Here is a 27585-nt window from a genome sequence, read left to right as displayed (position 1 = left end):
CTTCTGACCTGAGGGGCTCATCTTCCAGCATCATAACTTTTATATACTTGTTGACTTTGTCCATGGAGTTTTCTTGGCAGGGATACTGGAGTGGCTTGCCGGTTCCTCCTCCAGGTGGATCACATTTGGTCAAAACTCTCCACTATGACCTGTCCATCTTGGGTGGCCCTGCACGGCATAGCTCATAGCTTCTCTGAGTTATTCAAGCCCCTTCACCACGGCAAGGCAGTGATCCATGAAGGGGTCACCAGGGCTAGCTGGCTAAATTAGTCCTATTTGGGCCAGCAAGTTGGGGAGAATTAGTTGTGGGATCCCAGAGTGGGTAATCTTAATAAAAAGGGGAGGGGAGGAAAGGAAGGGGAATAAAAGATCAGGCTAAGTTCAAATTGAAAGCCAGGCGGAATAGTTCCGTCTTACAGGCCCTGCGGAAGGAGATTAAATCCTTCAGGACCCTGGTCTCCTGGGACAGAGCATTCCACCAGGTCGGAGCCATCACTGAGGAGGCCATGGCCCTGGTGAAGGATAATTTGACTTCCTTAGGGCCCAGGACTCTAAACTGTGATTATTCATGGACCTTAAGGTCCTCTGTAGGGCAGACCAGGAGAGGCGGTCCCGTAAATACGAGGGCCCTAAGCCACAAAGGGCTTTAAAGGTCAAGACCAGCACCTTAAACCTGACCCGATACTCCACCGGGAGCCAGTGCAACTGATAATGCACTGGGTGAATATGCTCCCATGGAAGAACCTCGTGAGGAGCCTCGCTGCAGCATTCTGCACCCGCTGGAGTTTGTGGGACAGTTTCAAGGGCAGCCCTGTGTAGAGTGAATTACAGTAGTCAAGCCTGGAGGTGACCGCCGCGTGAATCACTGTGGCCAGGTCGGGGCAGGAAAGGTAAGGGACCAACTGCTTAATGCGGTGAAGGTGGAAAAATGTCGCCCCATCTGCTCCTCTCTTCCTCCTACAAACACATGCAGCAACCACCATCTTGACTTGGGGACCCACTCTTGGTCTCATCCGCTCAGTCTCTTGAAGTCTGTCTTCACATGCAAGACACATTACTAACTTACTGAGGGTTGACTCTTCTCACCTGGTTTAGACATCCAGTCAAAGCCGTTCCCAGATTGTGGCCGCTGTCTCATGCGGACAGCTTCTAGGAGCCACAGGTGAGAGCAGAGTGCAGGATGAGGATCAAAGGTGGACAAACTACCCCAGAAGGAGCAGGATGTGTCCCCCACCAAGGGTACTGTCACCCCACAAGGTTGAATACCCATCATTAAAATACACAATAAAATAATTCCTCTGAGATGTTAAAATAAGCATCTATGTTTAACATGTGCACAAAACAATCCCATTCAAACATGATCACAACAAAGCAATGTGGAGTAGATCATCTTTATGTTAAAATAAAAAAAATCCTTCCAGTAGCACCTTAAAGACCAACTAAGTTAGTTCTTGGTATGAGCTTATGTTGTCTAAGAGGAGAACATGTCCCTCATTCTTTTAGGGTCCGGTGAGCTTTGAAGATGTCGCTGTTCGTTTCACAGACGAGGAATGGGCATTGCTGGATCCTGACCAGAGAGCTCTGCATAAGGTTGTCATGGAGGAGAATCGTGGGATCCTGCACTCTCTCCGTAAGGCTCCCTGTTGGTTCATAATATCTGTTTTGAAATTCCATGCGTTGCTCTATGCCAGTGTGGTGTAGTGGTTAAGAGCGGTAGTCACGTAATCTGGGTAACCGGGTTCGCGTCTCCGCTCCTCCACATGCAGCTGCTGGGTGACCTTGGGCCAGTCACACTTCTGTGAAGTCTCTCAGCCCCACTCACCTCACAGAGTGTTTGTTGTGGGGGAGGAAGGGAAAGGAGATTGTTAGCCGCTTTGAGACTCCTGAAGGGGAGTGAAAGGCGGGATATCAAATCCAAACTCTTCTTCTTCTTCTTCTATGTGAGGAACTGCCAATATTTTGATGCAGTTCGACAAGCATCTGGGATTCTAACCCTGAATGGAGGGATTTACTCTGTTTGTTAATATTCTTCCTCCAGTTATCATCATCATCATCATTCCATGTCTATGCTGCGTTTCCACAGTTAAAACAAGGCTCAAGGCGGCTTACAATATGAAAAGATTTACAAAATTACAAATATATCAAAGTAATCATCGAAATAAATAAAACACATGAAAAACTATGAAACTGAACAATTTAAACATAAAAATAAAACAGCAAAAACTCCCAACAAATTTCCCCCCCAAATTCCCCAGTCCTTGCCGAGCAGCAGCCGCAGCAGCAGTTTTTATGAGGCCAGGAAGTTATGGCTTTTAAAACAGTGACCAGGGGGTCTGGACCAACCAGGTCTACTTAAATGCAGACTGTGGAGTTATTAGGGAAGTTGAGGTAACTTATGTCAGCTTATGAGGTTTTGTTTTTGCTTCTGCCCATTTTTGAAAGAGAAGACCAATGTTAGAGTTGGAGTGGATTTCATTTTTTTAAAAAGATATTTATTAAAGTTTCAGCATATTACAAAAATAAGAGAAAAAAGTAAAAAATAAAAAATAAAAATACAAAGTAAAAACAGTTAAAAACAAATCAGTCTTTCCACATCTTATCTTTCATTTGCTTGTTTCCCTGACCTCCTCACGCCTCCCTTTTTTGTATTCCAGTTCAATTAGTTAATTCAGCAATTCCTTTCCCTCTTTGATTTTATCTTAATCTTTTATCTTAATATATTATAACTTTAAATTATCACCTATTAACAATCCATTTTTACATATTCCTTAATAACATTGCTGCTAAAAACCACTTAACTTCAATCCAACATCATTCTAACGTTCATTAATTTTGCAGTATTTCTGTAGATAGTTTTTAAATTTTTTCCAATCTTCTTCCACCGACTCTTCTCCCTGGTCTCGGATTGTGCCAGTCATTTCCGCCAATTCCATATAGTCCATCACCTTCATCTGCCATTCTTCCAGGGTGGGTAGATATTGTGTCTTCCAGTACTTTGCAATAAGTATTCTTGCTGCTGTTGTGGCATACATAAAGAAAATTCTATCCTTCTTTGGCACCAATTGGCCGACTATGCCCAGGAGAAAGGCCTCTGGTTTCTTCAAGAAGGTATATTTAAATACCTTTTTCATTTCATTATATATAGTATACAGTAAGAGCTGTTCGACAGTGGAATTTGCTGCCAAGGAGTGTGGTGGAGTCTCCTTCTTTGGAGGTCTTTAAGCAGAGGCTTGACCACCACATGTCAGGAGTGCTCTGACGGTGTTTCCTGCTTGGCAGGGGGTTGGACTCGATGGCCCTTGTGGTCTCTTCCAACTCTATCATTCTATGATTCTATGATTCTATATCATCTCCCAGAAAGCCTTAATCCTTGGGCACGTCCACCAAAGGTGAAAGAATGTACCTTCAGTTTCTTTACATTTCCAACATTTATTATCGGGCAAATAATAGATTTTTGCAAGCTTGACTGGGGTCATGTACCACCTGTATATCATTTTCATAATATTCTCTCTTAAGGCATTACATGCCGTAAACTTCGAGTTGGAGTGGATTTCATGATTGTGGCAAACTAAATCCGTCCTAGAAAAGAGCCAGACTTTTTGAACCTCTGGTTTCCATAAATACCGTATCTTTCGCTCCATAAGACACATTTTTTTCTTCCTAAAAAGTAAGGGGAAATGTCTGTGCGTCTTATGGAGTGAATGCGTGGTCCCTGGAGCCGAATTGCCCAAGGGCAAAAAGCAGATCATGCTCTCTCTTTTTTTTTTTTTTTGAAAGAGGGAAGTGAGTGTTGAAACAAAGCCGCTGATCAGCAAGCAATCAGGAGCGAGATAAGGGATGCTAGCAATAAAGAAGGCTGCCCGGGAGGGGGGAGGTAATAGCCCATGGATCCTCAGGATTTTTGCATTGGGTCACCCCAAATTCACCATCAGATCACATAGCATTTCCATGGCTACAGCCTGCACCAAAAAAAGCACGCACCCACTGTTGTGTGGGGCTGCAATGGCACAAAAACGTGGTTACAAAGCATGGATCCACATAGATTCTCAGGATTTTTGCATTGGGCTACTCCAAACTCACCATCAAATCACATGTCTGTGGCCAAAACACGAACCACAAAAATCATACATCCACTGTTTCGTTCAGAATATTTTTTTTCTTGCATTCCTCCTCTAAAAACTAGGTGCGTCTTATGGTCAGGTGCGTCTTATGGAGCGAAAAATACGTATGTCCAAGAATGCTGTTCAATAAAGGACATGACCTCTGTAGAAAGACCTTACGTCTTCCGTTCTTCCTGTTTCACAAAAGTTCATTGTTGCTGTTGTTTAGTAGTTTAGTAGTGTCTGACTCTTCGATTCAACTAAATGACTAAACAACAAATGACTTTTGTGAAACAGGAAGAACATTGTTTAATAATTGGGGACTCCGTTTCTTCCTGAGGATCTAATTAGATTTTCTCATCATTGTAGGTGGTGATGGATTGGAAATGAAGAATGGAGACCACAACAGAATCCACACAGTGGAGAAGCCATATCAAGATTGGGAGTGTGAAGAGAGCTCCAGTCAGAGCTCCTGTTGCCATCGAAGAACTCACAGTGGAAAGAAAGGCTATCAGTGCTCAGAATGTGGGAAGAGCTTCAGTCACAGCGCCACTCTGACTTCTCATCAAAGAATTCATACAGGCGAGAAACCCTATAAGTGCTTGGAATGTGGGAAGAGCTTCCGTCAGAGGACCAACCTAAAGACCCATCAAAGAATTCATACAGGAGAGAAACCATATCAGTGCTTGGAATGTGGAAAGAGCTTTAATACGAGCACAAATTTTCATCGACATCAAAGTATTCATCTTGGGGAGAAACCATTTAAATGCCAAGAGTGTGGAAAGAGCTTCAGTCGGAGTGCCCATCTCATGGGCCATCAAATTATTCATACAGGGAAGAAACCGTATCAATGTCTGGAATGTGGAAAGAGTTTCAGTCACAGCGCCACTCTCTCTTCCCATCAAAGAATTCATACAGGAGAGAAACCCTATAAGTGCTTAGAATGTGGAAAGAGCTTTAATACAAGCACAAATGTTCATCGACATCAAAGTATTCATCGTGGGGAGAAACCATTTAAATGTCAAGAGTGTGGAAAGAGCTTCAGTCAAAGTACAAAATTCACGGCCCATCAAAGAACTCACAGTGGGGAGAAACCCTATCGTTGCTTAGAATGTGGTAAGAGTTTCAGTGTAAGCACCTATCTCACTTCCCATCAAAGAATTCATACAGGGGAGAAACCCTATCAGTGCTTGGAATGTGGAAAGAGCTTCAGTCACAGGGCCCATCTCACCGTCCACCAAATAATTCATACAGGGGATAAACCATATCAGTGTTTAGAATGCAGAAAGAGCTTCAGTCAGAGGGCCCATCTCACAGCACACCAAATAATTCACACAGGGGAGAAGCCCTATCAATGCTTGGAATGTGGAAAGAACTTTAGTCGGAAGGAGAGTCTCACTTCCCATCGAAGAATTCACACAGGGGAGAAACCGTATCAGTGCTTGGAATGCGGAAAGAAATTCCATCAGAAGGAAACTCTCAATTCCCATCAAAAAATTCATACAAAGGAGAAACCTTATCAGTGCTTTGAATGTGGAAAGAGCTTCAAGTTCAAGAGGAGTCTCACATCCCATCAGAGAATTCATACAGGGGAGAAACCATATCAGTGCTTGGAATGTGGACAGAGCTTCAGTCAGAAGGTGACTCTCACTTCACATCAGCTAATTCACAGTGGAGAGAAACCATTTCGATGCCCAGAGTGTGGAAAGAGCTTCACACAGAGGACAGGTCTTATGCTCCATCAAAGAATTCATACAGGGCGAAAAACATTTCAATGCTTGGAATGTGGAAAGAGGTTCCGTCGGAACTCCCATCTCACTTCCCATCAAATAATTCATACAGGAGAGAAACCATTTAAATGTGAAGAATGCGGAAAGAGCTTCAGTCATAAGGTCAGTCTCACTTACCATCGGAGAGTTCATACAGGGGAGAAACCCTACCAGTGTTTGGAATGTGGAAAGAGCTTCAATCAGAGAGCCGGTCTCACTTCCCATCAAAAAATTCATACAGGGGAGAAACCACATCAGTGCTTGGAATGTGGGAAGAGCTTCAGTCATAGGGCCAATCTCACTTCTCATCAAATGATTCATACAGGGGAGAAACCATATCAGTGCTCAGAGTGTGGAAAGAGCTTCCGTCAGGGGGCAAAGCTCACTTACCATCAAATAATTCATACAGGAGAAAAACCATATGAGTGCTTGGAATGTGGACAGAGTTTCAGCCAGAAGGGAAGTCTCACTTACCATCAGAAAATTCATACAGGGGAGAAACCATATCAATGCTCGGAATGTGCAAAGAGTTTTAATAAAATCACAAACCTTCGTCAACATCAGAGAATTCACAGTGGGGAGAGACCCTATCAGTGCTCCGAATGTGGAAAGAGCTTCAGTCAGAGCTCCCATCTCACTTCCCATCAGATGATTCATACAGGGGAGAAACCCTATCAGTGCTCGGAATGTGGGAAAAGCTTCATTCAGAGCACCCAACTCACTTCCCATCAAAGAATTCATACAGGGGAGAAACCATATCAGTGCCTGGAATGTGGAAAAAGCTTCAGTTGGAAAGAAGGTCTCACTTCCCATCAAATAATTCACAGTGGGGAGATACCATTTCAATGCCAAGAGTGTGGAAAGAGCTTCACAAGGAGGGCAGGTCTCACTTTGCATGAAAGAATTCATACAGGGCAGAAACCCTATCAGTGCTTGGAATGTGGAAAGAGCTTCAGTCGGAAGGATAGTCTCAATTTACATGCAAAAACTCACACGGCGAGGAAACATTTTAATGCTAGAAATGTGGAAACAGCTTCACCTTCAACTGGAATCTAGCTCCCCATCAAACAATCCATACAAAGCAAATCAGGGCTGAAAATGTAGGGAAGACTAATAAAGATCCATACTTCCATCAACAGCACAGTGGGTAATTTGGGGAGAAAGTATTTCATTGCCAAGAACGTGGAAAGAGTTTAAGTCAGAGGAAAAATCTCACACCTAATCAAAAGACTCGCGGCAGGGCAAATCTATATTAGTGCATGGAATGTGGAAAGAGCGTTAGTAAAGGCACCGGTGTCACATCCCATTAATCAATTTACAATGAATAGAAACATAGTAATGGGTGTGTATTATTTTAAGGGAGACTTTGATTTTTACAGGGGCAACAATTGGAACAATGCTCTTCTCATTCAGCAACCCAGCCCCAGATCTTGACTAGGGGCACATTTTTGTCAGTGTCTCGCATATATTCCCCAAGTAGGTGACCTTGTTCTGCTTCCTCCCCAGTGATAACAGAGACTTAAGTCCAACACAAGCCATTCTGGGTGGCAGGGTCTCCAGCCAAGGCCTTGCGACCCGTTTCATATGAGGTCTTGTGTCCCACGTATTGTTGGTTCTAACCTTGTGAAGTTTTGCTCTTCTCCAGATTTGAAAGCTACTTTCTCCAATTAAACGTGATAGCAGTCTCGCTGCTGCAATCATTTACTGAAGTAATCTTCCATAATCCTTTTGTAATAGTGTGTCCAGAAAGAGTTCTGCCTTCAACTGAACTTTGTTTGTTTGTTTGTTTGTTTGTTGTTGTTTGTATATAAAAAATGTTTTTATTTTTTATCTATGTCATTTAAATTGTGATTCATATTAATTCTGTATTCTTAGTTTTAGATTTTATTATTTATGTGGAAATTGTTTTCCGTTTGGTTGTGTACTTTTTGAGGTGTTTTATTTATTGTTTGTGACTTTTGTTGTGTTGGTAATTATCTAAATCTTGTCATGTTTTAAGCCACCTTGAGCATTGTTTTAACTATGGAAAGGCGGCATACAAATAAAAAATGAAGATGATGATGAATATTAACTTTAAAAACCTGCTGTATCGATGTATGTATTTGAATTGATATTTTTTAGCCTTTTTACATGTCCACCCAGCATGGTAAAAATGTCCCTTTGTGTTCTTGGCATTCCTAGCAAACATTTGAAACATCTTTATACATTCTGAAAAGTTTTCCAGGAGTTAAATTCGAGCGATACACCATTTTATAAAAATTCTCTTTGAGATCGTAACAAAATGTAAATTTCACCCCTGAGGTCACATATGTTCCCTCTGCTCTATTTGTATTATGAGACCTGGATTTCTAGAGAGGGCAGGAAGCAGGGATGGGGGGGCATGGTCCTCCAGAGCAAAATCCCCTCCCTCCATCCCTAGTTCCTTCCAGCAAGGGAAGGGTGTGTGGCTTTGTTCTCTCTCTCTGCATGTGCTGCCTATGAGGGGCCTTTGGGACATGGTGAATCTTGCACTCACTGGCAGAGGTGAGTGCAGGGCGTGTGGTCATCCCCGAGGGTGTGTGTGATATTGCCCCCCTAGGATGCTCGCCGTGGGTGGCGCCCCCCTGGGATGCTTGCTGCACTGCCCCCATGGGCAGCACACCCCACTTCTGGGTGCACAGCATGTGTGCCGCTCCAGGGGCCGGAGCAGTTACAGTGAGGGGGGGGAAAGTATTTGATCCCCTACTAAATCTGCCTGTTTGCCCTCTCACAAAGAAATTAGCAGTCCATAATGGTAATGGTAGGGATGCGGGTGGCGCTGTGGGTTAAACCACAAAGCCTAGGACTTGCCGATCAGAAGGTCGGCGGTTCGAATCCACACGACGGGATGAGGTCCCGTTGCTCAGTCCCTGCTCCTGCCCACCTAGCAGTTCGAAAGCATGTCAAAGTGCAAGTAGATAAATGGGTACCACTCCAGCGGGAAGGTAAACGGCGTCTCCGTGCGCTGCTGTGGTTCGCCAGAAGCGGATTAGTCATGCTGGCCACATGACCCGGAAGCTGTACGCGAGATGAGCGCCGCAACCCCAGAGTCGGCCACAACTGGACCTAATGGTCAGGGGTCCCTTTACCTTTATTGTAATGGTAGGTTTATTGTAGCTGTGAGAGACAGAATAACAACATGGAAACCCCTGGAGACAACAGTCAGAGATTGATGTGCATTATTATGAGTGAAACAAGTATTTGATCCCCTATCAACCAGCCAGATGTCAGGCTACCTGGTATCTTCGCTGTATGTAAGGAGCTGAACTTTCCCCCCCTCACTGTAGCTCCATCTCTGTGTGGACTGGGCAGAAAGGGGGTCCCAAGGCTGCAAGGGAGGTGGGGGCTGTTCAGCTCATGCATGCAGGGGGGGAGACCCCCAAGTCAGGAGTCCTGCCCCCCATTTCTCTCTGCCAAGCCAGGGAGGGGGCGAGTTTCCAGGAGGTCTGCAGCTCTGCTCTTCCTTTGCGTCCGGTCGCCGCTTCGTCTTTGGGGAAGGAGGAAGCAGTCGCGGGGGGGGGGGAGGGACAGGCCTTTCTAAAGGAGCAGAGAGAAGCTTCAAAAGCGACAAATGTGAAGAGAAATCAGGGCGAATGAGAAGAAATCCCCCGATAAACGAGGGAGCCCAGGGAAACTGCCGCCAGGTCTGCCAGGAACCGGCCTACTTGGCGCCTAAAACTGAGGGGAAGGTCAGGTTTCGAAAGGCGGGAAGTTGGGAAAAGCCGTTGCCCTCAGAGCAGCCGCCGCCGCCTTCCCGTAACCAAAGTAACTTCCCGTAACTGCAACCAAAGCCTGAATGTGAACTAACTGTGAGTAAGCTTTATTTATATTTTAGGAAGACTGTTTTGTGTTGTTATAATTAAGAGGGAAATAAAGGGGGGAAATACCAGGAAGGATCCATTCTGTGCAAAGGGCATCCTGGTTTGCTTCATCAAAAAGCTGAAACCAGGTAATCAACAGCTTCCATGAGTAAGGAAGAATACAGTATCAAACGAATATATTCTCTCCTAACTTCATATGCATCCCCCCCCACACACACACCTGCGCAAGAAGCTCCCTCCCCTTTGTGACATGATCTCACCAAGGGGGGAGGATGTACGGCTGAGCAGGGACCCAGTTCCTGAGTGCCTTTAAAATATATATATATATTTAAAGTCTTCGCGAGACCCTGCCTGATGCTTTCAGATGGAGGTCACATCCCAGATACCAAGAATGTCCCCCAGCAGCAGCATCCCACTAAGTCAGTCCAGAGGATGCCATGGAAAGTGGCATCAAAAACCCCTCCTTTAAATGGCACGCAGAAGTAACTCCCCTCGTCCTTCTTGAGATGAAGGTCATCCCATCAGGGCGATTGAAGTTGATTCAGTTTGAGCCAGTGTGGTGTAGTGGTTAAGAGCGGTGGACTCGTAATCTGGGGAACCGGGTTCGTGTCTCCGCTCCTCCGCATGCAGCTGCTGGGTGACCTTGGGCCAGTCACACTTCTCTGAAGTCTCTCAGCCCCACTCACCCCACAGAGTGTTTGTTGTGGGGAGGAAGGGAAAGGAGAATGTGAGCCGCTTTGAGACTCCTGAAGGGGAGTGATAAAGTGGGATATTAAATCCAAACTCCTCTTCTTCTTGAGAGCTGGATCTGAGAGAGGAGCCGCCTGCAGTGCAGACCACCCTGAGCGACAGGTGGGAAGCAGATGCGGGTGACACCACGACCAACCTTGCCTGCTGACCCCTCACCCATCTTTCTGGTGGATCCTGAAGGGGGCAAACACCCCATTTTCTGAGGGGTGCTCATGGGATGTTTCCTACCCAGAGGGAATGCCCCAAGTTCATGTCTCGGATTTTGAAGGGTTTATTACCACCAAAATAAAGGGATTAAAATGTTTCAAACAATTAAATAACGAAATGTGTAAAAAACACTCATGTTGAACTCCGGTATATATCACTGTCTCTTCCAAAGGGATTTCATGGATTAGTCTGGCATAAGTATGGTCCTCTCCTTCTGGGATGGGCGGTAAGGCTCGATATATGGCCACTATGTGTCAGTGAGACTCTTAATACTTTGGGCCACCATTCCCCTGATCAGGGATATGCAACAAGGAGCGACACAAAGAATTACCAATAATATTAGTCCTACTGTGATGGCAGTTAAAAGGCCATGCAACTACCCAGATCCTGGAATCCAAGACCACATCCAATCCCAGGCAAAGGAGTTTCTTGGCACAATTTGGCCAACTGTGTTTTAAGAGTTCTGTTCATCCTTTCTGTCTTTCTGGAGCTCTGGGGGCGGTAAGCAGCGTGCATTTTCCATTGCATCTGCACGGCCTGGCACACTCCCTGTACCACTAAGGCGATAAAAGCTGGCCCATTGTCACTGCCGATGCTTCTTGGCAGCCCAAATCGTGGGATGATTTCCATTAAGAGGCGCTTAACAACTTCTCGAGCTGTTTCAGTCCTCGTGGGATACGCTTCGACCCATCCTGTTAACGTATCCACAAAAACCAGCAAATAGCAGTAGCTTCTTGCCCTGGGCATCTCGGTAAAGTCCACAATCAGATTTTCCATTGTTGGGGTGGGACCTATTCCTCCGGCCGCTCTCCCTCCTACAGCACCTAGAGTCTCTAGATCTGGAGGGGCTTTGGTTTCTCATTCCTGAAAGACTTGCAATGGGCCAGCCTGAGGAAAGGGTAGGGCTGGTGCTGGTAAGGTTCCAGGTTGTAGAACTGGTGGTGGAAGCTGGTTCCTGGGCAGTGGAGCTGGTGGTAGAGACAAGTTTCTTGGTGATGGAGCATAAGGAGGTGGGAAGAGAAAATATTCCTCTGGAGGGTCTTGATTTATTATCTTAGTAGGCACTGGACGCGGGTGGCGCTGTGGGTAAGACTTCAGCGCCTAGGACTTGCCGATCGCATGGTCGGCGGTTCGAATCCCCACGGCGGGGTGCGCTCCTGCTGCTCGGTCCCAGCGCCTGCCAACCTAGCAGTTCGAAAGCACCCCCGGGTGCAAGTAGATAAATAGGGACCACTTACTAGCGGGAAGGTAAACGGCGTTTCCGTGTGCTGCGCTGGCTCGACAGAGCAGCTTTGTCACGCTGGCCACGTGACCCGGAAGTGTCTGCGGACAGCGCTGGCTCCCGGCCTCTAGAGTGAGATGAGCGCACAACCCTAGAGTCTGTTGAGACTGGCCCATACGGGCAGGGGTACCTTTACCTTTTTAGGCACTAGAGGTTTAGGCTTATCTACATTTCTCCGGGCCTCCTGTTTCACTGCCAGTATCTGGCAGGCTGCTCCCTTGCATTTCTTCATCCATGGAGGATACTTTATGCACGTATCATACCACTGGTCGATGTAGGGGAATTGGTCTGGGTGGCCTCCCGGGTCTCTAGTCACTGAGGCCCACACCTGCCTGCACAATTCTACATCAAAACTGCCTTCTGATGGCCATTTAAGAACCTGGTTTGGCCAGTTTAGTTCACAGTGTGTCCTCAGGGTCTCTGAGGTCAGTTTGACACCATATTCCCTGGAGAAGGCTTTCTTGAAATTTTCAATCATGCATCCTAATTGTGTGTTTGCTGTTGAACAGTCCCCTCCCATTATTATGTCCCTTGTGAAGTGCCTTTACCAAACTCTCAAAGATATGCTTGAGGAGATTTGACCGCCTCCCATTCCAAGAATCTGCTGATGTTCTCTGCTGACTCTCCAGAGAGGAGGGGGGCGGTTTCTGCTCACTACTTATTCCGCTCCAGCCTCACATCAAAGGAAGACTGAGTGTTAGAGAGAAAGTGTGTTATCTCTGTATAGATAAGGTTGCTGCTAAGAGCAGCTGCAGACACTCAGTGCAGTTCAGCTTCTCCATTTAGCTCTGTATATGTTTTCCAAGTGGTTTATGCTCTGCTGTACTCTGCTGTGCAACGACTGTCTTCGGAGTGAATTTGGTGCTCACAACTCTGAGTTGTGAGTCCACAGCACTTTGACCTGTTCCTGTGCAGAAGGTGGTCTCTGGAAGTGCTATCCCAGCTCGCCTGGCCCAGTTGGGCTGAAGTGGATGAGTCCAGTCGGTGGCACTGGCTCAAGGGCGATGCTGACAATGCTTCCCTCTGTTCCCGACCAAGTGCGGTCATCCGACTTGGAACTGCGGTACGTAAGAGGTCCACACTCAATGCCCTGGCGCCCTGGTACCTTCAATTCCTTTGGGGTCTTCAATCACTCACATTCATTCACTCTGCACTTCACCACACAGCTAATTCCCACACCCTTTCCTAAGCTCACCCAGGTTCCTCCACAAGGACTATTCCCTTTCCTTGGATGTACTGGTGGGTGGCAGAGGCTGATCAAACCTCTCTTCCCCCTTATGGAGGGTTCCCTATAACCTTAAAAACCCCTTCTTCCAACTTAGCCTGCTGGCAGGCAAGGCGCAGTGCAGTGGAGTGCAGTCTCCCACCTTGAAGAAAGTGTCTAATGGCACCTGGGGGAAAACCGGCGGTCCAGCGACATTCCACCCCACTTGGTAGGCAAGCGCCTTGGTCCCTGAGGCCCCTCTGGCCTGCTATCCGAGTCACGGCACCAGAATGTTGCGTGGTAACCTGGGAACCTTGTTCTGGGTGAACTCAAAGATCACAGATGCAGCAGTTGGAGAAATAGAAAGTAAGTTTATTGCTGACAGCAATAGGCCCAGTGGAGTCTCCTCTCAAAGACTGGACCCTGATCAACAGTTCCATGGGTTAATCTACCTCTTTTCCCAGCTAGCTTTAAGCATTACATATTCATGTACTGGAGCACAATTAAGCCAATGAGCTTAGACATAGCCCTTCCTTATGTCCTTATAAAGATCAGTTCTTTCTTTATGCAATAGCTCATTACATTAGACATTTCCTCATATACTGTGTTATCAGCAAGCAAGCAAAAATCCCTTTTGGGCAGGCAAGCAACCCCCGCCTTGTTATCAGACATCCTATGTGGAAAGCACCCAACTTGGATATCCTGTTTCACAGGACATCTGTTGACTATTACCATCTTGTGACTATGAAGGATGTCTTCCCTGCAAACTGCAAATTCAGCTAAATGCATATATGTTTTTGCTAGCACAGCAATAATAAGGCACAATGAAAGACATAGTATTTGGCTTCTTATAATTAGGCACTATAATCTAAGGCACAATGATACACTTGTATACTTTCTTTAGGCAGCCTTGCCACAGTGCAACTCAGGGGAGATCATCCCAAGGCTGTGAAATCATGATCATGACAAAATAGATGGGTCTTTACAGAGCAACTAACAAATCAAACACTATGAGGAGATAAAGGCATCAGGGCAGGGGAAAGAGGGGGCTGTCGCTTGAAATTGGACTCATACTGCCTGTTGAGGGGCAAGCTGGAGAAAGAATGGGGGGGGATATGCTTTTATATTGTTATAGTTCCTGGCTGCTAATTATGAGCCCTGAGCCTCACAAAGGAAGGCAATAAGCCACGAAGGGAGTGGGGCCAGATGCAAATGGGTGGACCCCCACCCTAAGCTTTGAGTTAGGGGGCAGAGACAACAGAGTTTTGAGCTTTTGGGATTTCAGTTTGCTGTGGCGGAAAAGGGTTCAGTCTGTAAGTGGCAAGCTGGAGGGAGAGGATGAGAGCCATGGCAGGGCCTTGCTAGAATCCAAGGCAGCTGTGGTCAGGGGAGAAGGAAGAACCTATTGGGGTGTGAATGCTGTAGGATCAGGCTGTAGAGATGTGCAAGGAATCCATGTGTCCTAAAGACACCACAGTCTCCACTGGGCCTCATTTCCAAAGAAAGCATGAACTCTGGACCCCTCCAAACTTGCCCCACTCGGAGATTGGGGTGGAGTGTATCAATACAGTTGGCTAATTCCTATTTGGATCAGGAGGAAGAGGATGGGTCTCATTGGCTACAAGGAAGGAGGGAGTCTTGGACTCTTGTCCAGAAGGAAGGTCCTTTTTGAAACTGAGGTTGAGGGTATGTTCTATCACATATGGTGGACTTGTAAAAGGGTAAAAGAGTACTGGGAAATAATTTATAATGAATTGAAAAAAATGTTTTAAAGTACTTTTAAAAAAACCCAAAGCCAGAGCCCTTTTTGTTGGGGAAAATTCAGATGGAAATTCCCAGGTGTCAAAAAAGGTTATTTATGTCTGCCACTACTGCAGCTCGTGTTTTGTCAGCCCAAAAATGGAAAATGAGTGAGGTCCCAACCAAAGATGAATGGCAACTTAAGCTGACGGAATATGCTCAGCTTTCAGATTTAACATATAGAATAAGAGAACGAGAAGAACATACGTTTAGAGAATGTCAGGGAACTGCCATCAGAACAGGGGCGGGAAACAGAGGGGCAGTTGTGTTACAGGGAGCCTTCCTCCAGTGGGGAAGAGGGGAAAGGACCAGAGGATGCTGGTGGGAGCCTCAGCACCACTGCTGGCAAAGCCGGCCAGGAGGGAAGCACGCCCCTTCCGTCGCCCACCCTCTGCAGAAGTCTAAAGCACAAAGAGGGAAGGAAAAAGCTGGGCATAACAAGGCTTTTATGCTGGGGGAGGTCCAGGAAACAGGCACTCCCAGATTCTGCTAGTGACTGAGGCAGACTTGAACTTTGGGGTTCTGCACTGTAAATAGTTTTTGCACCTAATAAAACCTGTAAAAGACAGGTCGGAGTCCTGCCCGGTTACTCGTGAGCAAACACCTTTGCTATCTGACACAGAAGGTTGGAAAATGTTATTGAATGTATAGGGGGAAATTGTGTACACTTGCAGGGATTTATGGTATGGAAAATGAACCATGGAAAGAGAAGGGAAATCATTTATATTTTAAGATTGTTTACAGGAATATTCTAAAATGCAAAAAAGAAAATTTTCCGTCTTTTTCGCTCTATAAGACGCACCAGATCACAAGGCGCACCTAGTTTTTGGAGGAGGAAAACAAGAAAAAAAATATTCTGAATCTCAGAAGCCAGAACAGCAAGAGGGATCACTGTGCAGTGAAAGCAGCAATCCCTCTTGCTGTTCTGGCTTCTGGGATAGCTGCGCAGCCTGCATTCGCTCCATAAGACACAAACACATTTCCCCTTACTTTTTAGGAGGGAAAAAGTGAGTCTTATAGAGCAAAAAATACGGTAATTGAAAAATATACCCCCCCCCCAAAAGTGAGTCAAATTTTATGAGGCTCTCCATCAGGGCTTTAAGAACTAACATTTAGTCCTGACAGTCTGACTGGATCCATCGTTGCTTTAAGGCTCAGCTCAGGCTTCTCTGGGGAGATTCAGAGAACAGAGTCTCCAACACAGATGTGCAAATAAAGCTACGTCAGGCTAGGATAACTGCCAATCTGCCAAATGAAAGAGCAATGGACACCTCAAGCGACACCCAGAAAACGAAGTAATAAAAAGCAACCAACGAAAAGCTCCCATCCTCTGAGCAAGGACAGAGGGGAACTTGCAGGAAGGAATTCTCCACATCCCGGTATCCCGAGGGAGCAGCAAAGTTTAATCAATGAGACCTGCAGGCAGAGAGAAAAGAGAGACAAGCCCATCACTGTGGGGAGCGAGGGGGGGGAATGAATCCCTGGCAGGATTTGGGGGACACTCAAATAGAATGACCAGCAGGCCTTCTGAACTACAGTTCCCATTGTGCCCTCTAACCATTGGCCATGCTGGCTGGGGGGGTGGGAGTTGGGAGTCCGCAGGGCTTGGAGGTTATGGGTCTGGCAGGGGAGGCTCTGAGGAGGGAGTCTTGGCTGGCTTAGGCAGTGGGAAAGAGGAGGTTCCAAAGAGAGGTGGGGAATCCCAGGACTCTGGCCCAGGAGGTGGCCCCCAGGACTTTCTCTCTTTGGCCCCTAAGACTCCTCCTGACCCTGCTTTGCGCCCTTCTCAAGTGTTTCCACCTCCCTGGGATGCTCCTTGAACTCTGAGGATGCTTTTTGCTTGCCTGGATGAAAAAGAAGGAGGAGGAGGAGGAGGAGGAGAAGAAGAAGAGGAGGAGGAGGAGGAGGAGTTTGGATTTGATATCCTGCTTTATCACTACCCGAAGGAGTCTCAAAGCGGCTAACATTCTCCTTTCCCTTCCTCCCCCACAACAAACACTCTGTGAGGTGAGTGGGACTGAGAGACTTCAAAGAAGTGTGACTGGCCCAAGGTCACCCAGCAGCTGCATGGGGAGGAGCGGAGATGCGAACCCGGTTCACCAGATTACGAGTCCACCGCTCTGAACCACTACACCACTGAAGAAGGGAGAGGGGTAGAAAGTAGTCTATTCTGGAAAGGGGATATCTGCATGCGTTGCTCCACCCACTTTGGGGTTAAAAAGGTTCCCCACCCTTGGGCTACGTGTCTTGGAAAGTGGGCAGGGGAACAAAGCCCTGGTCTCCTCACTTGGCCCCTGAAAGTGAGCTTTGCCTGACAGCGTCCCAGGTGGGGAATTCTCCTGCAGACCCACTTCCAGGAGATGAAATTCGAGCGTGTGCATATTGGGGGGGATTTTAAACCAGAACCATCCCTCATCCCCAGCTGTATGAAAAGCAAGCAAGGGGGCCACCCTAAGCAGCCGGGAGAAGGGATGAGGGAAGGAGGAGGTGGAGGGAGGAGGAGGAGGGATGAAAGTTACCTGCAGGCTGGGGAACAGCTCTCCCTGGGAGGGAAAAAAGAGAACAGCAATACTTGGTCAGCATCAAATATCAACTGGAATCGATCCCCTGAGAACCCCAGAGCTCCCAAGATCAAGATAATGCAATCAAGGCACAACTAAGACCTGTTTCCCCACTCCCTCTGCAGAACAGAATATGAGGGGTTAAAGATAATTATTCGTTAAATGGAAACATTTCTTTCCCAACACAGAAAGGATGTTTTGCAATCGACTCTTCTCCCCATCCCCCAACGCCCCCCACAAACCGCTCCTCATTCCTTAGGCTGCATTTCTTAGCCTTGCCCAGTTATTAATTAATGCATGCAAAGTAATTCATGCAAATGAGGAAGAGGTCCAAGTGAGGCGATGGGATCCTGGCTGTGGGTGTCTCAAAGGCCCTTTGCTCTGTGTAGCGAGAGAGCCTTGCTCTTACTGTTTTGCAGTGGCGTAGCGTGGGTTGTCAGCACCCGGGGCAAGGCAAGTAATTTGCGCCCCCTAACCCATGGATTTGCGCCCCCTAACCCCCAGATGTTGCGCCAGGTGCGGCCGACCCCCCCTGCACCCCCCACGCTACGCCACTGCTCCCATCCTCTCATAGCTGGAGGTGCCGGCGACTCAACCTGGGGGCCTTTTGCAAGGAAAGCAGCGCTCTCCCATGCAGCCACGAACTGCAGTAGACCGGCTCTTTTGAGAAGCAAGGCGGCCTCGGCTGAGGGACGTGGCTGGTCTCTGCAGGGGAAGGAAAGGAAGAGACCGCGGGGTCTTTTTCTTCCAGGCATCCGTCCAAGAAGGAGCGCCTGCCTCTGGTTTAAACCTCGCTCACCAGAAGAGTTGCAGATCCAGCCAGGGCCGCGCGCGCTTTCCTGAGCGGGAAAGCAAATGCGGGGGGAAGTCTCCTGAGAGGCGCCCTCCCTGCTCTCAGAATGGCGGGATGATGAGAGGCGCCCTCTAAGGGACAAGGGACCCGGGAAATCCACCTCCCACTGAACTGAGCTGGGGGGGGACTTAATTCAAAAGAGGGTCGCAGCTTCCTCGAAGGGAGCCTTTGACCTTGAAGCTTGCTGCTGGCAGGGTGGCTTTTTGCGGTCGCCCCAATTTGGGGCGCAAATATCCGGCGGCTTCGCCCCCCAACCCCCGCGAAGATGCGGCTTGGGGGGCGCGCGCGTTTCCACCTGACTCTCTCCCTCGCCCCCTCCCCGGAGCGTTGCAGTGAGAAAGGGAGAGTCTCCCGCTCGGCTGCCGCTGTTTCTCTCCACGTGTCCGCCGCCAGAGGCAGCAGCGTCGGCAGCGGCCGGCCGTGTCTGTGCAAGCAAGTCTGGCGGCGGGATGGTGGCGAGGTGCTGCGGCTGCCGCCGGGCGCTGGCGGTGGTGCCTCCCGGCGCGCTCTGCCTGGGCGCGGCGCTCAGCGGGCTCTTCAGCTTCGCCTTCTTGGCCGCGGCCCTGGTGCTACAGCCTGCGCCCGAGGTTCTTCGGAGACTCCGGAGGCGGCGTACGCGCCCCCTCAGATGTTGCGCCCGGTGCGGCCGGCACCCCTGGCACCCCCCACGCTACGCCACTGCTGTTTTGAGCAGAGTTTTGATCAGGAGAAGAAGAAGAAGAAGAAGAATTGGATTTGATTCCTGCTTTATCACTACCTTAAGGAGTCTCAAAGTGGCTAAAATTCTCCTTTCCCTTCCTCCACCAACGCAAACGTTCTGTGAGGTGAGTGGGGCTGAGAGACTTCAGAGAAGTGTGACTGGCCCAAGGTCACCCAGCAGCTGCATGTGGAGGAGCGGGGAAGCGAACCCAGTTCCCCAGATTACGAGACTACCACTCTTAACCACTACATCATGCTGGCACTTCAGGGAAGACAGGAAGACCTTAGAAGAACAGCCCTGAAAGTACAAAGGCTTCTAAATCCAAAAGAAGAGCTGTGTTCTCCACAGTGTAAAAAAGATGGAAAGAGTCTCAGATAAGAGACAGTCAGAGATCCTGCAAGTGATTCTGGCCCGAGATCAGTTTGGACTAAATTCTGAGACACCAAGAGGGACCTCCTAGGAGTGGAGAAGGAACAGAACCCTCTCCAGAGCCTCTGCCTAAGAAGAGGAGGGGAGCCTGGAGCCCAGTCCAGCCCCACACCCAACCCTCCCTCTCCCCCTGGCACCCCACCCTCACCTTTCTTCTTCTTCAGGTAAAGGGCGAGTCCAGTGGCCCCAAAGACCAGCCCCAGCACAATCCCCACAATCCCCGTCCACATCTTGCTCCTGGCAGAGTCCGACTGTGGCTCTGAAGAAAGAAAAAGCCCAGAGTGAGGAAAGGAAGGCCTGGGATCAGCCCCCTGAGGGGGGAGCAACCCATCTAGTCCCCCAGGAATGCCCCCCACTCCCAGTAGGAAGGCGTCCTACCCCATTTCACCGTGACGGGGCCTTCGAAGCTGGCGTGCTCCACCTGGCAGGTGTAGACGTCTCCACGTTCTGGCTTTGTCTCCAGCATCACCTCAATATGGAAGGTCCAGTCCCCGTTCCGGATGAGGTCCGTGGTCCACACTTTGGGCTCCTCCTTCCCGTTCCTGAACCACTTGATCTCGATCCCCGCAGGGAAGAAGCTGCCCACAGTGCAAATCAGCAGAGTGTTGTGTGGGGAAGATTCAACGTTGTCTGTGGGGGTGATCTTCACCTTGGGCTGGACTGTGGGAGGGAGGCAAGGGAGGTGTGGGAGGAAGGTCAGAGATTTAGGCAGGGAGGGACCTGGAGGCCTCAAGGGAGGGAGGAGAGGGGAAGGAGGGCAGCTCAGGGCCGTAGTTAAGGGGCGGGCGCTAGCCAGGGTCTCAGCCCCGGGTGAAGCTTCTAGGGTAATTTCGAGAATATATCAGCTCTTCCTGGAATGGGAAGTTAAGGAGGAGGAGGTTAAGGCAACAATGATTAGATGGGCAGCTTTGGAGAACAAATATAAAATTTACGGCGTGTTATAACATCAAAGAAAATATGTTAAAGATGCAGCACAGATGGTACCTCACCCCCCTCAAGACTATCGAAGATGTATAAAAATTTAGTGAATACTTGTTGGAGGTGTGGTGAGACTAATGACGACATGTATCATATGTGGTAGACATGTAGGAAGATCAAAGTGTTATGGGGCTTAATTTACGAGGAGTTGAAAAAAATGTTTGGAATAACTTTTTTTAAAAGACCAGAGGCATTTCTGTTAAGCATTGTTGGCTTAACAAAAATGCCTCTGGTCAGAAATGCCAGAAGGCCTTTAGGGAGGTGTTCTTATATGCAACGGCTGCAACTCGGACTTTGGTGGCAAAGGGGTGGAAGGAACAAGAAGCCCCGACAATAACGGACTGGCATGACAAGCTACAAGAATTTGCCGAAATGGCGCAGTTAACAAATACCCTGAGAGGCAATTCAAAACAAAAATTTATGGAAAAGTGGAATAGATACAGTGGTACCCCGCAAGACGAATGCCTCGCAAGACGGAAAACCCGCAAGACGAAAGGGTTTTCTGTTTTGGAGGCGCTTCGCAAGACGAATTTCCCTATGGGCTTGCATCGCAAGACGAAAGCCCATAGGGAAATGCTGGCGGTCGGGAGCAAAGACTTTCGCCCACAGCCGGCCTTCAGAAGAGGACCTCTTCTGAAGGCCAGCGGGGGGCAAAAGTCTTTGCTCCCCTCCGCCTGCCTCCCCCCCCCCTGCCCCGGGCGATCTTAAAATGCTGGCGGGCGGGAGCGAAGCGTTCGCTGCCGACCCCCAGCATTTTAAAATCTCCAAGGGACAGCAGAGAAGTCTCTGTCCCGGGAAGGTTTTAAAATGCTGGGGGTTGGGAGCAAAGCGCTGCCGACCCCCAGCATTTTAAAATCTCCCCGTGTCCCGGGAAGGTTTTAAAATTTTAAAATGCTGGGGGTCGGCAGCGCTTCGCTCCCGACCCCCAGCATTTTAAAACGCTGTTCCGAAGGGGGGGCGGAGACACCTGCCCCAGCTGCCCCACTTCGGAAAGCTGTTCCGAAGTGGGGAGGGGGGGCGGAGACACCTGCCCCAGCCGCCCCACTTCGGAAAGCTGTTCCGAAGTGGGGAGGGGGGCGGAGACACCTGCCCCAGCCGCCCCACTTCGGAAAGCTGTTCCGAAGTGGGGAGGGGGGGCGGAGACACCTGCCCCAGCCGCCCCACTTCGGAAAGCTGTTCCGAAGTGGGGCGGGGGGGAGGAGACACCTGCCCCAGCCGCCCCACTTCGGAAAGCTGTTCCGAAGAGGGGGGGGGCGGGGACACCTGCCCCAGCTGCCCCACTTCGGAAAGCTGTTCCGAAGTGGGGCGGGGGGGAGGAGACACCTGCCCCAGCCGCCCCACTTCGGAAAGCTGTTCCGAAGAGGGGGGGGCGGGGACACCTGCCCCAGCCGCCCCACTTCGGAAAGCTGTTCCGAAGTGGGGAGGGGGGGCGGAGACACCTGCCCCAGCCGCCCCACTTCGGAAAGCTGTTCCGAAGTGGGGAGGGGGGGCGGAGACACCTGCCCCAGCCGCCCCACTTCGGAAAGCTGTTCCGAAGTGGGGAGGAGGGGCGGAGACACCTGCCCCAGCCGCCCCACTTCGGAAAGCTGTTCCGAAGTGGGGAGGGGGGGCGGGGACACCTGCCCCAGCCGCCCCACTTCGGAAAGCTGTTCCGAAGTGGGGAGGGGGGGCGGAGACACCTGCCCCAGCCGCCCCACTTCGGAAAGCTGTTCCGAAGCGGGGCGGGGGGGAGGGAACACCTTCTGAAGGCGGGCGGGGGGCGAAAGTCTTTGTCCCCCCTGCCTGCCTTCCCAGGGGCTTTTAAATCGCCCCGGACAGCGGAGAAGTCCTCCGCTGTCCGGGGCAATTTTAAAATGCCGCCCGCCAGCATTTTAAGATCGCCCCGGACAGCGGAGAAGTCCTCCGCTGTCCCAGGGTTTTTTAAAATGCTGGGGGTGGGAAGAAAAGCCCTTGTCCCCCCCCAGCCTTCAGATGAGGTCCGGGGACAGACTGTCCCCGGACCTGGTCTGAAGGCGGTTTCCCTAGGAACGCATTAATTGATTTTCAATGCATTCCTATGGGAAACCGTGCATCGCAAGACGAAAAAACCGCAAGACGAAGAGACTTGCGGAACGAATTAATTTCGTCTTGCGAGGCACCACTGTATAAAACATATGTTCAAAAATGCAGTAAAGGTTCGCTATCTATGCTAGCATTTGATTGACATTGGAGTGAGACTGAGTTGAGAAATAAGACTAAGAGCACATATTGATATAGGAATGTATTAGATAATATGTAAAGAAGTATACAATAATAAGAGTACATTCATTTGTAAAAAAGGAATATACAATGGGATAGACAGGAAGTCTAATGTGTTGGTATGTATATGATTTTGGTGGGGGTGGGTTGTTTTTTCTCTTTGGTCTTTCTTTTGTTTCATTTTCTTTCTAGGTATATAAAATTTGTATATAATTTTTGTATACACGTTGGAAATTGTATTACAGTAAGTCCTGTAATGTAATATGACAACGTTTACCGATGTAATATAAGAATGTTAACAAATAAATAAAATGCAAATTCCAAAAAAAAATCATAATATTTCTTAGAATTCCTCAAATGATCTACTACTCTCTAAGGAGATCTGCTTAAGGTTGAATGAAAGCCAGACACACAAACAGACAATGTTACTATTTGGAGAGACTATCTCTTCTCCAGCATCTTTCTTTTTATGCCCTTTGTGTGTGTGTCTTTGCCCGGGTGACAGAAAGCCGAGTTTGGGGCCCTGGGGTTAGTCTATCCTACGCTCCCAGCCCCCAACTTCCCACTCCCACCAGTGGGATCACTGACCCCCCCCCCATCTCCCCAAAGTCAGCCCTGTTTCCCCAGTGGTCAGGCTGGGCATTCCACAAACTGGGGGTTCCTGGGATGCCCCTCCCCTTCCTAGGACACTTTCCATCCTTCTGTCTCATTTCCCAGTCCTGGGAATCTCAGGAGTTTCCCTTCCTATTTTCCTGGCAAACAGGATGATCTTCAGAATTCACTGCAGAGTATCCTTTTGATTTAGGGATGATCCATGGAGAACTGGGGGCGGGGGAGCTGGAGGGGAGCCTGGTGGCTGAAAATAGTAATGAGTGGGTGGGAAGGAAATGGACCATGTTTATTATTATTATTATTATTTAATCCTGAATGTATGTGATTTTGCAATTGTGGGGTTAATTTCTAACCCACCCACCCCCCGATTTAAACACCCTGATTTAAGCACCACAATTCAAGAAGGACACTGACAAACTGGAACGTGTCCAGAGGAGGGCAACCAAAATGGTCAAAGGCCTGGAAACGATGCCTTATGAGGAACGGCTAAGGGAGCTGGGCATGTTTAGCCTGGAGAAGAGGAGGTTAAGGGGTGATATGATAGCCATGTCCAAATATATAAAAGGATGTCACATAGAGGAGGGAGAAAGGTTGTTTTCTGCTGCTCCAGAGAAGCGGACACGGAGCAATGGATCCAAACTACAAGAAAGAAGATTCCACCTAAACATTAGGAAGAACTTCCTGACAGTAAGAGCTGTTCGACAGTGGAATTTGCTGCCAAGGAGTGTGGTGGAGTCTCCTTCTTTGGAGGTCTTTAAGCAGAGGCTTGACAACCATATGTCAGGAGTGCTCTGATGGTGTTTCCTGCTTGGCAGGGGGTTGGACTCGATGGCCCTTGTGGTCTCTTCCAACTCTATGATTCTATGATTCCCTGGGAAACCTGGACATATGGCAGCTCTACCTGAATCCATGTCAAGTGTGCAAGAAACGACATGCTAATGTGTCACAATTGAGTGATGTCCCAATAACATCATATTGTACTTTTAAAATGTTCAGGGTTTCTGTTTGAAATGTGCTCTCTCTGCCCCCCCCCCTGCAGCCCCCCACTCTAATGTAGTGCAGCGTTGGACTGTGTCCTGGGTTCAAATCCACCCTGGGCCTTGAGTCTCCTGGGTGTCCCTGGCCAGCCCCCCCTCAGCCTGGCCTCCCTCACAGGGTTGTTGTGGGGGTGGAGAGAGGAGAGGGAGAACCAGAGACATCACATGCAGTAAAGGAAGTTTAGGGAAGTTTTTAATGTTTGATGTTCTATTGTGCTTTTAATTCTGTTGGGAGCCACCCAGAGTGGCGGGGGAAACCCAGCTAGATGGATGGGGTATTAATAATAATAATAATAATAATAATAATAATAATAATAAATCATTACTACTACTATTGTTGTTGTTGTTATTGTTGTTTGTTATTGTTAATTATTATTATTATTATTATTATTATTATTATTATTATTATTATTATTGTAAATACTGCAATTTTGTGTTGCAAGCCGCCCTGAGACCTACAGGTATAGGGTGGGATGCGAATTTAATTAATAACAAACAAACAAACAAACAAACAAACAGAGAGACACCCTCCAGACTGCAACACATAAAATGGTTTGTGATGCTTCCAGGGGCACAGAAACTCTGCCTCTGGAGTGGGGCGTCAGGAAAGGCCCCTTTATCTCTCTGAAAAGCGGGAGGGCGAGGAGGGGCTTCGGGGGGAGAAAGTCCCGGGTCCACCCCCACCCCCGTTTTGGGATCTTCCGGGGGGCCCGTTTCCCATGACGCCCCCCCCCCCCCGATTCTGGACTCACCGCGCCGCGGTTTGAAGATGGGCGCGTGGATCTCGTAGTTGTGCCGGCAGAAGCGATCCACCGAGGCCATGTTTCTCCGCAGGCGCTCCTTGTCCTGGTTCCATGCCTTGACGTCGGGCTCCCCCAGTTCAGCCACAGCCACGAACTTCCCTCGGTCGCTGTCGAAGTAGGAGAGCTCCTGCCGGTCGAAGAAGTCCCTATATATGTAGCGGACCCGCTGCGTCCCGTTGGAGAAGTGGCACTCGGCCCTCACCTGGGACAGGAAATGCTCTGCGGGGGGAGAATGAAATGGGGGGGGGATGCAGACTTCCAGTTTCCTTAAAGGCGCAGGTCTCACGATAGCGGAGAGTTGCCCCCGCCGGGCAGGAGAGAGACGGTCTCTCTCTCTCTCTCTCTCTCTCGTGTAATCCCATGGCGGGGCGGGGGGGGGGCGGGCGGAGGCTGAGCAGGGAGACCCCCCCCTTTGACCTCCTCCAAAAGGAAAGGGAGAGAGCGATAGCGAAAGGCCGTTGTGGAGGGGGAGGCACAACCTCCAAGACCCTGGACCCCATGGGCGTAGCCAGGATTTATTGGGGAGGGGGACAGAAGCAAGCTATCTGCTTTATTTAGTTAATTTATTTAAGGGGGGCAGCTGCTCCCTGCCCCCCGATCGCTATGCCCCTGCTTATCTCCAGTTTTTTTTTTTTTTAAAAAAAACCTGAACCTCCCTCCCCCCTTTTATTACCCCCCGGCTGGAGAAAATGTTGGGGGTGGGAGAGAGACCAGGAAAAGGTGGAGATGCCGAGGAGGGTGGGAGGCGCTTCAATGCCCCCTCCCTCCCACGAGACCCCCCTCCCGCTGTGGGAGACGCAGTTTCACTTTCGCTTTCCCTGCCACAGAGCAGGAGCCGATTTCAGCACCCAGGGGATCCCGAGGCGGGGAGGGGGGGGCCGGGGGGCTGGGAGAGGGGACCTGTCAGAGCAGGGAGCCATTTGCCAGTTTCACTGCTGCTTTCATGGGTGTAGCCAAGGGGGACAGGGAGGGGCAGCTGCCCCCCACCATCAATAAAAATACATAGCAAACTGAAGTTCTCCCCCTCCCTAACAAAAATCCTGGCTACGCACCTGTGTTAATATTGTGGTTTTATTAAAATTCAATTGAATGTTGTTTGTAAGCTGCTGGGGAAGGATTGTAATCCTGAAAGGCGGGATATAATTAGTAGCAATAGATACAGTAAATGCTTTCTCCTTCCCAGTCCAAGAAGCCTGAGCTGCTCTTTTTCAGTGGGGGGGGAGTGTTTCCCCCTCCCTCCTGCCCCTTTGCCCCCCCCCCGTGTCCTGGGAGAAGCAAAGATCCTCCGTTGGGAAGCAAGGATTCTTCAACATCAACTTTGCTGAACTGAACCAAGGGGAGTTTCCCCTTCCTTCTCCCCCCCCCCCCCATTGCAGAATCTTGGCTCACCTGGAGGCGCCTCCACGCCCAGCCCCTCCGAAGCGGAGACCACCAGCATCCCCAGCAGGAGCCCCCCAAAGGCCAAAGGCGCAGCGCCGGAGCCCCCCATCCTTCTCTCTCCTTCGCCCCCCGAAGACTCCCAAATGGGACTTTCTCCGCTCAGCCCCGGGAGAAACTCCTGCAAGCCCCGCCCACCCCACCGCCCCGCCCCGCGAGCATCCAATCCGCCTCCGAGCCCAGGCAGCGTCATCGGTCGCCAGGCAGGGAACTCCTGGAAAGAGCATTATCAAGGGCTCTCTCTGCTCTCGCTCGACCTGCAAGTTCCTCTTTGCCTTCTCAGCTGCTTCTGGTTTTTTTTAATCAATATTTTATTAAGTTTTAACAATAAAAAAAGTTCAGAAAATACAAAGACAGAGAAAATACAAAGTTACAAAATACAAAAATACACACTTTAAACACGAAAAAAGAAAGAAAAGAAAAGAAAAACACATAAAAAAACAACAAAATTCCCTCTTTCTTAATTTCATCTTTAGTTAACTTATTTTCCTGACTTCCTCACGTCTCCCGTTTTTGTATCCCTTTTAATAATTAATTTAGCAAATTCATGTCCTATTAGTTTATCTATTAATAATCCAATCTTAAATTTTGCCCTGTTGCTAGAGCCCCTGCAATTCATTTCAATGTCATCAGCATTCAAAAATATTTCTGCAAATAAGTTTTAAATTTCCTCCAATCTTCTTCCACCAACTCTTCTCCCTGGTCTCGGATTCTGCCAGTCATTTCCGCCATCTCCATGTAGTCTATTAGTTGCATCTGCCAGTCTTCCAAGGTGAGTAGGTCTTGTGTCTTCCAATGCTTAGCAATGAGGATTCTTGCTGCTGCTGTAGCATACATAAAAAAAAAGTTCTGTCCTTCTTTAACACCGATTGGTCCACTATGCCCAGGAGGAAGGCCTCTGGTTTCTTCAGGAAAGTATATTTAAATACCTTTTTCAGTTCATTATATATCATTTCCCAGAAGGCCTTGATCCTTGGGCACATCCA

At 48.9% G+C, this 27585-nt stretch overlaps 2 protein-coding genes across 10 annotated transcripts in view; one reads left to right on the top strand and one right to left on the bottom strand.

Annotated features, from left to right (window-relative positions):
* Positions 1-8043, top strand: part of LOC309525748 (uncharacterized protein) — a 35994-nt gene extending 27951 nt beyond the window's left edge. For 8 of the 9 annotated variants that reach the window (XM_082211228.1, XM_082211225.1, XM_082211222.1 and 5 more), the window contains 2 exons: positions 1504-1630; positions 4470-8043. In XM_082211228.1, the coding sequence (XP_082067354.1) occupies positions 1504-1630; positions 4470-6925 (2583 nt within the window). In that variant the 3' untranslated portion in view covers positions 6926-8043. The remainder of the gene's footprint in view (positions 1-1503; positions 1631-4469) is intronic. The other variant, XM_082211226.1, reaches the window with a different exon arrangement.
* A 7828-nt stretch (positions 8044-15871) lies between these two features.
* LOC309525830 (H-2 class II histocompatibility antigen, E-S beta chain-like) lies at positions 15872-26807 on the bottom strand. The gene is made up of 6 exons (XM_082211441.1): positions 26552-26807; positions 25112-25381; positions 19873-20154; positions 19643-19753; positions 17471-17494; positions 15872-16367 (listed from the first exon to the last, which is right to left on the bottom strand). Exons 1-6 carry the CDS (start codon positions 26790-26792, stop codon positions 16354-16356), a joined length of 942 nt encoding a protein of 313 aa, XP_082067567.1. The 5' UTR covers positions 26793-26807; the 3' UTR covers positions 15872-16353.
* Between the last annotated feature and the right edge of the window lie 778 nt (positions 26808-27585).

Source organism: Podarcis vaucheri (genome assembly GCF_965113315.1).
Source record: "Podarcis vaucheri genome assembly, chromosome: 2".
Classification (NCBI taxonomy): Eukaryota; Metazoa; Chordata; class Lepidosauria; order Squamata; family Lacertidae; genus Podarcis; species Podarcis vaucheri.
Note: the sequence above shows the minus strand (reverse complement) of the source record. Positions and strands in the feature narration are given on the sequence as shown.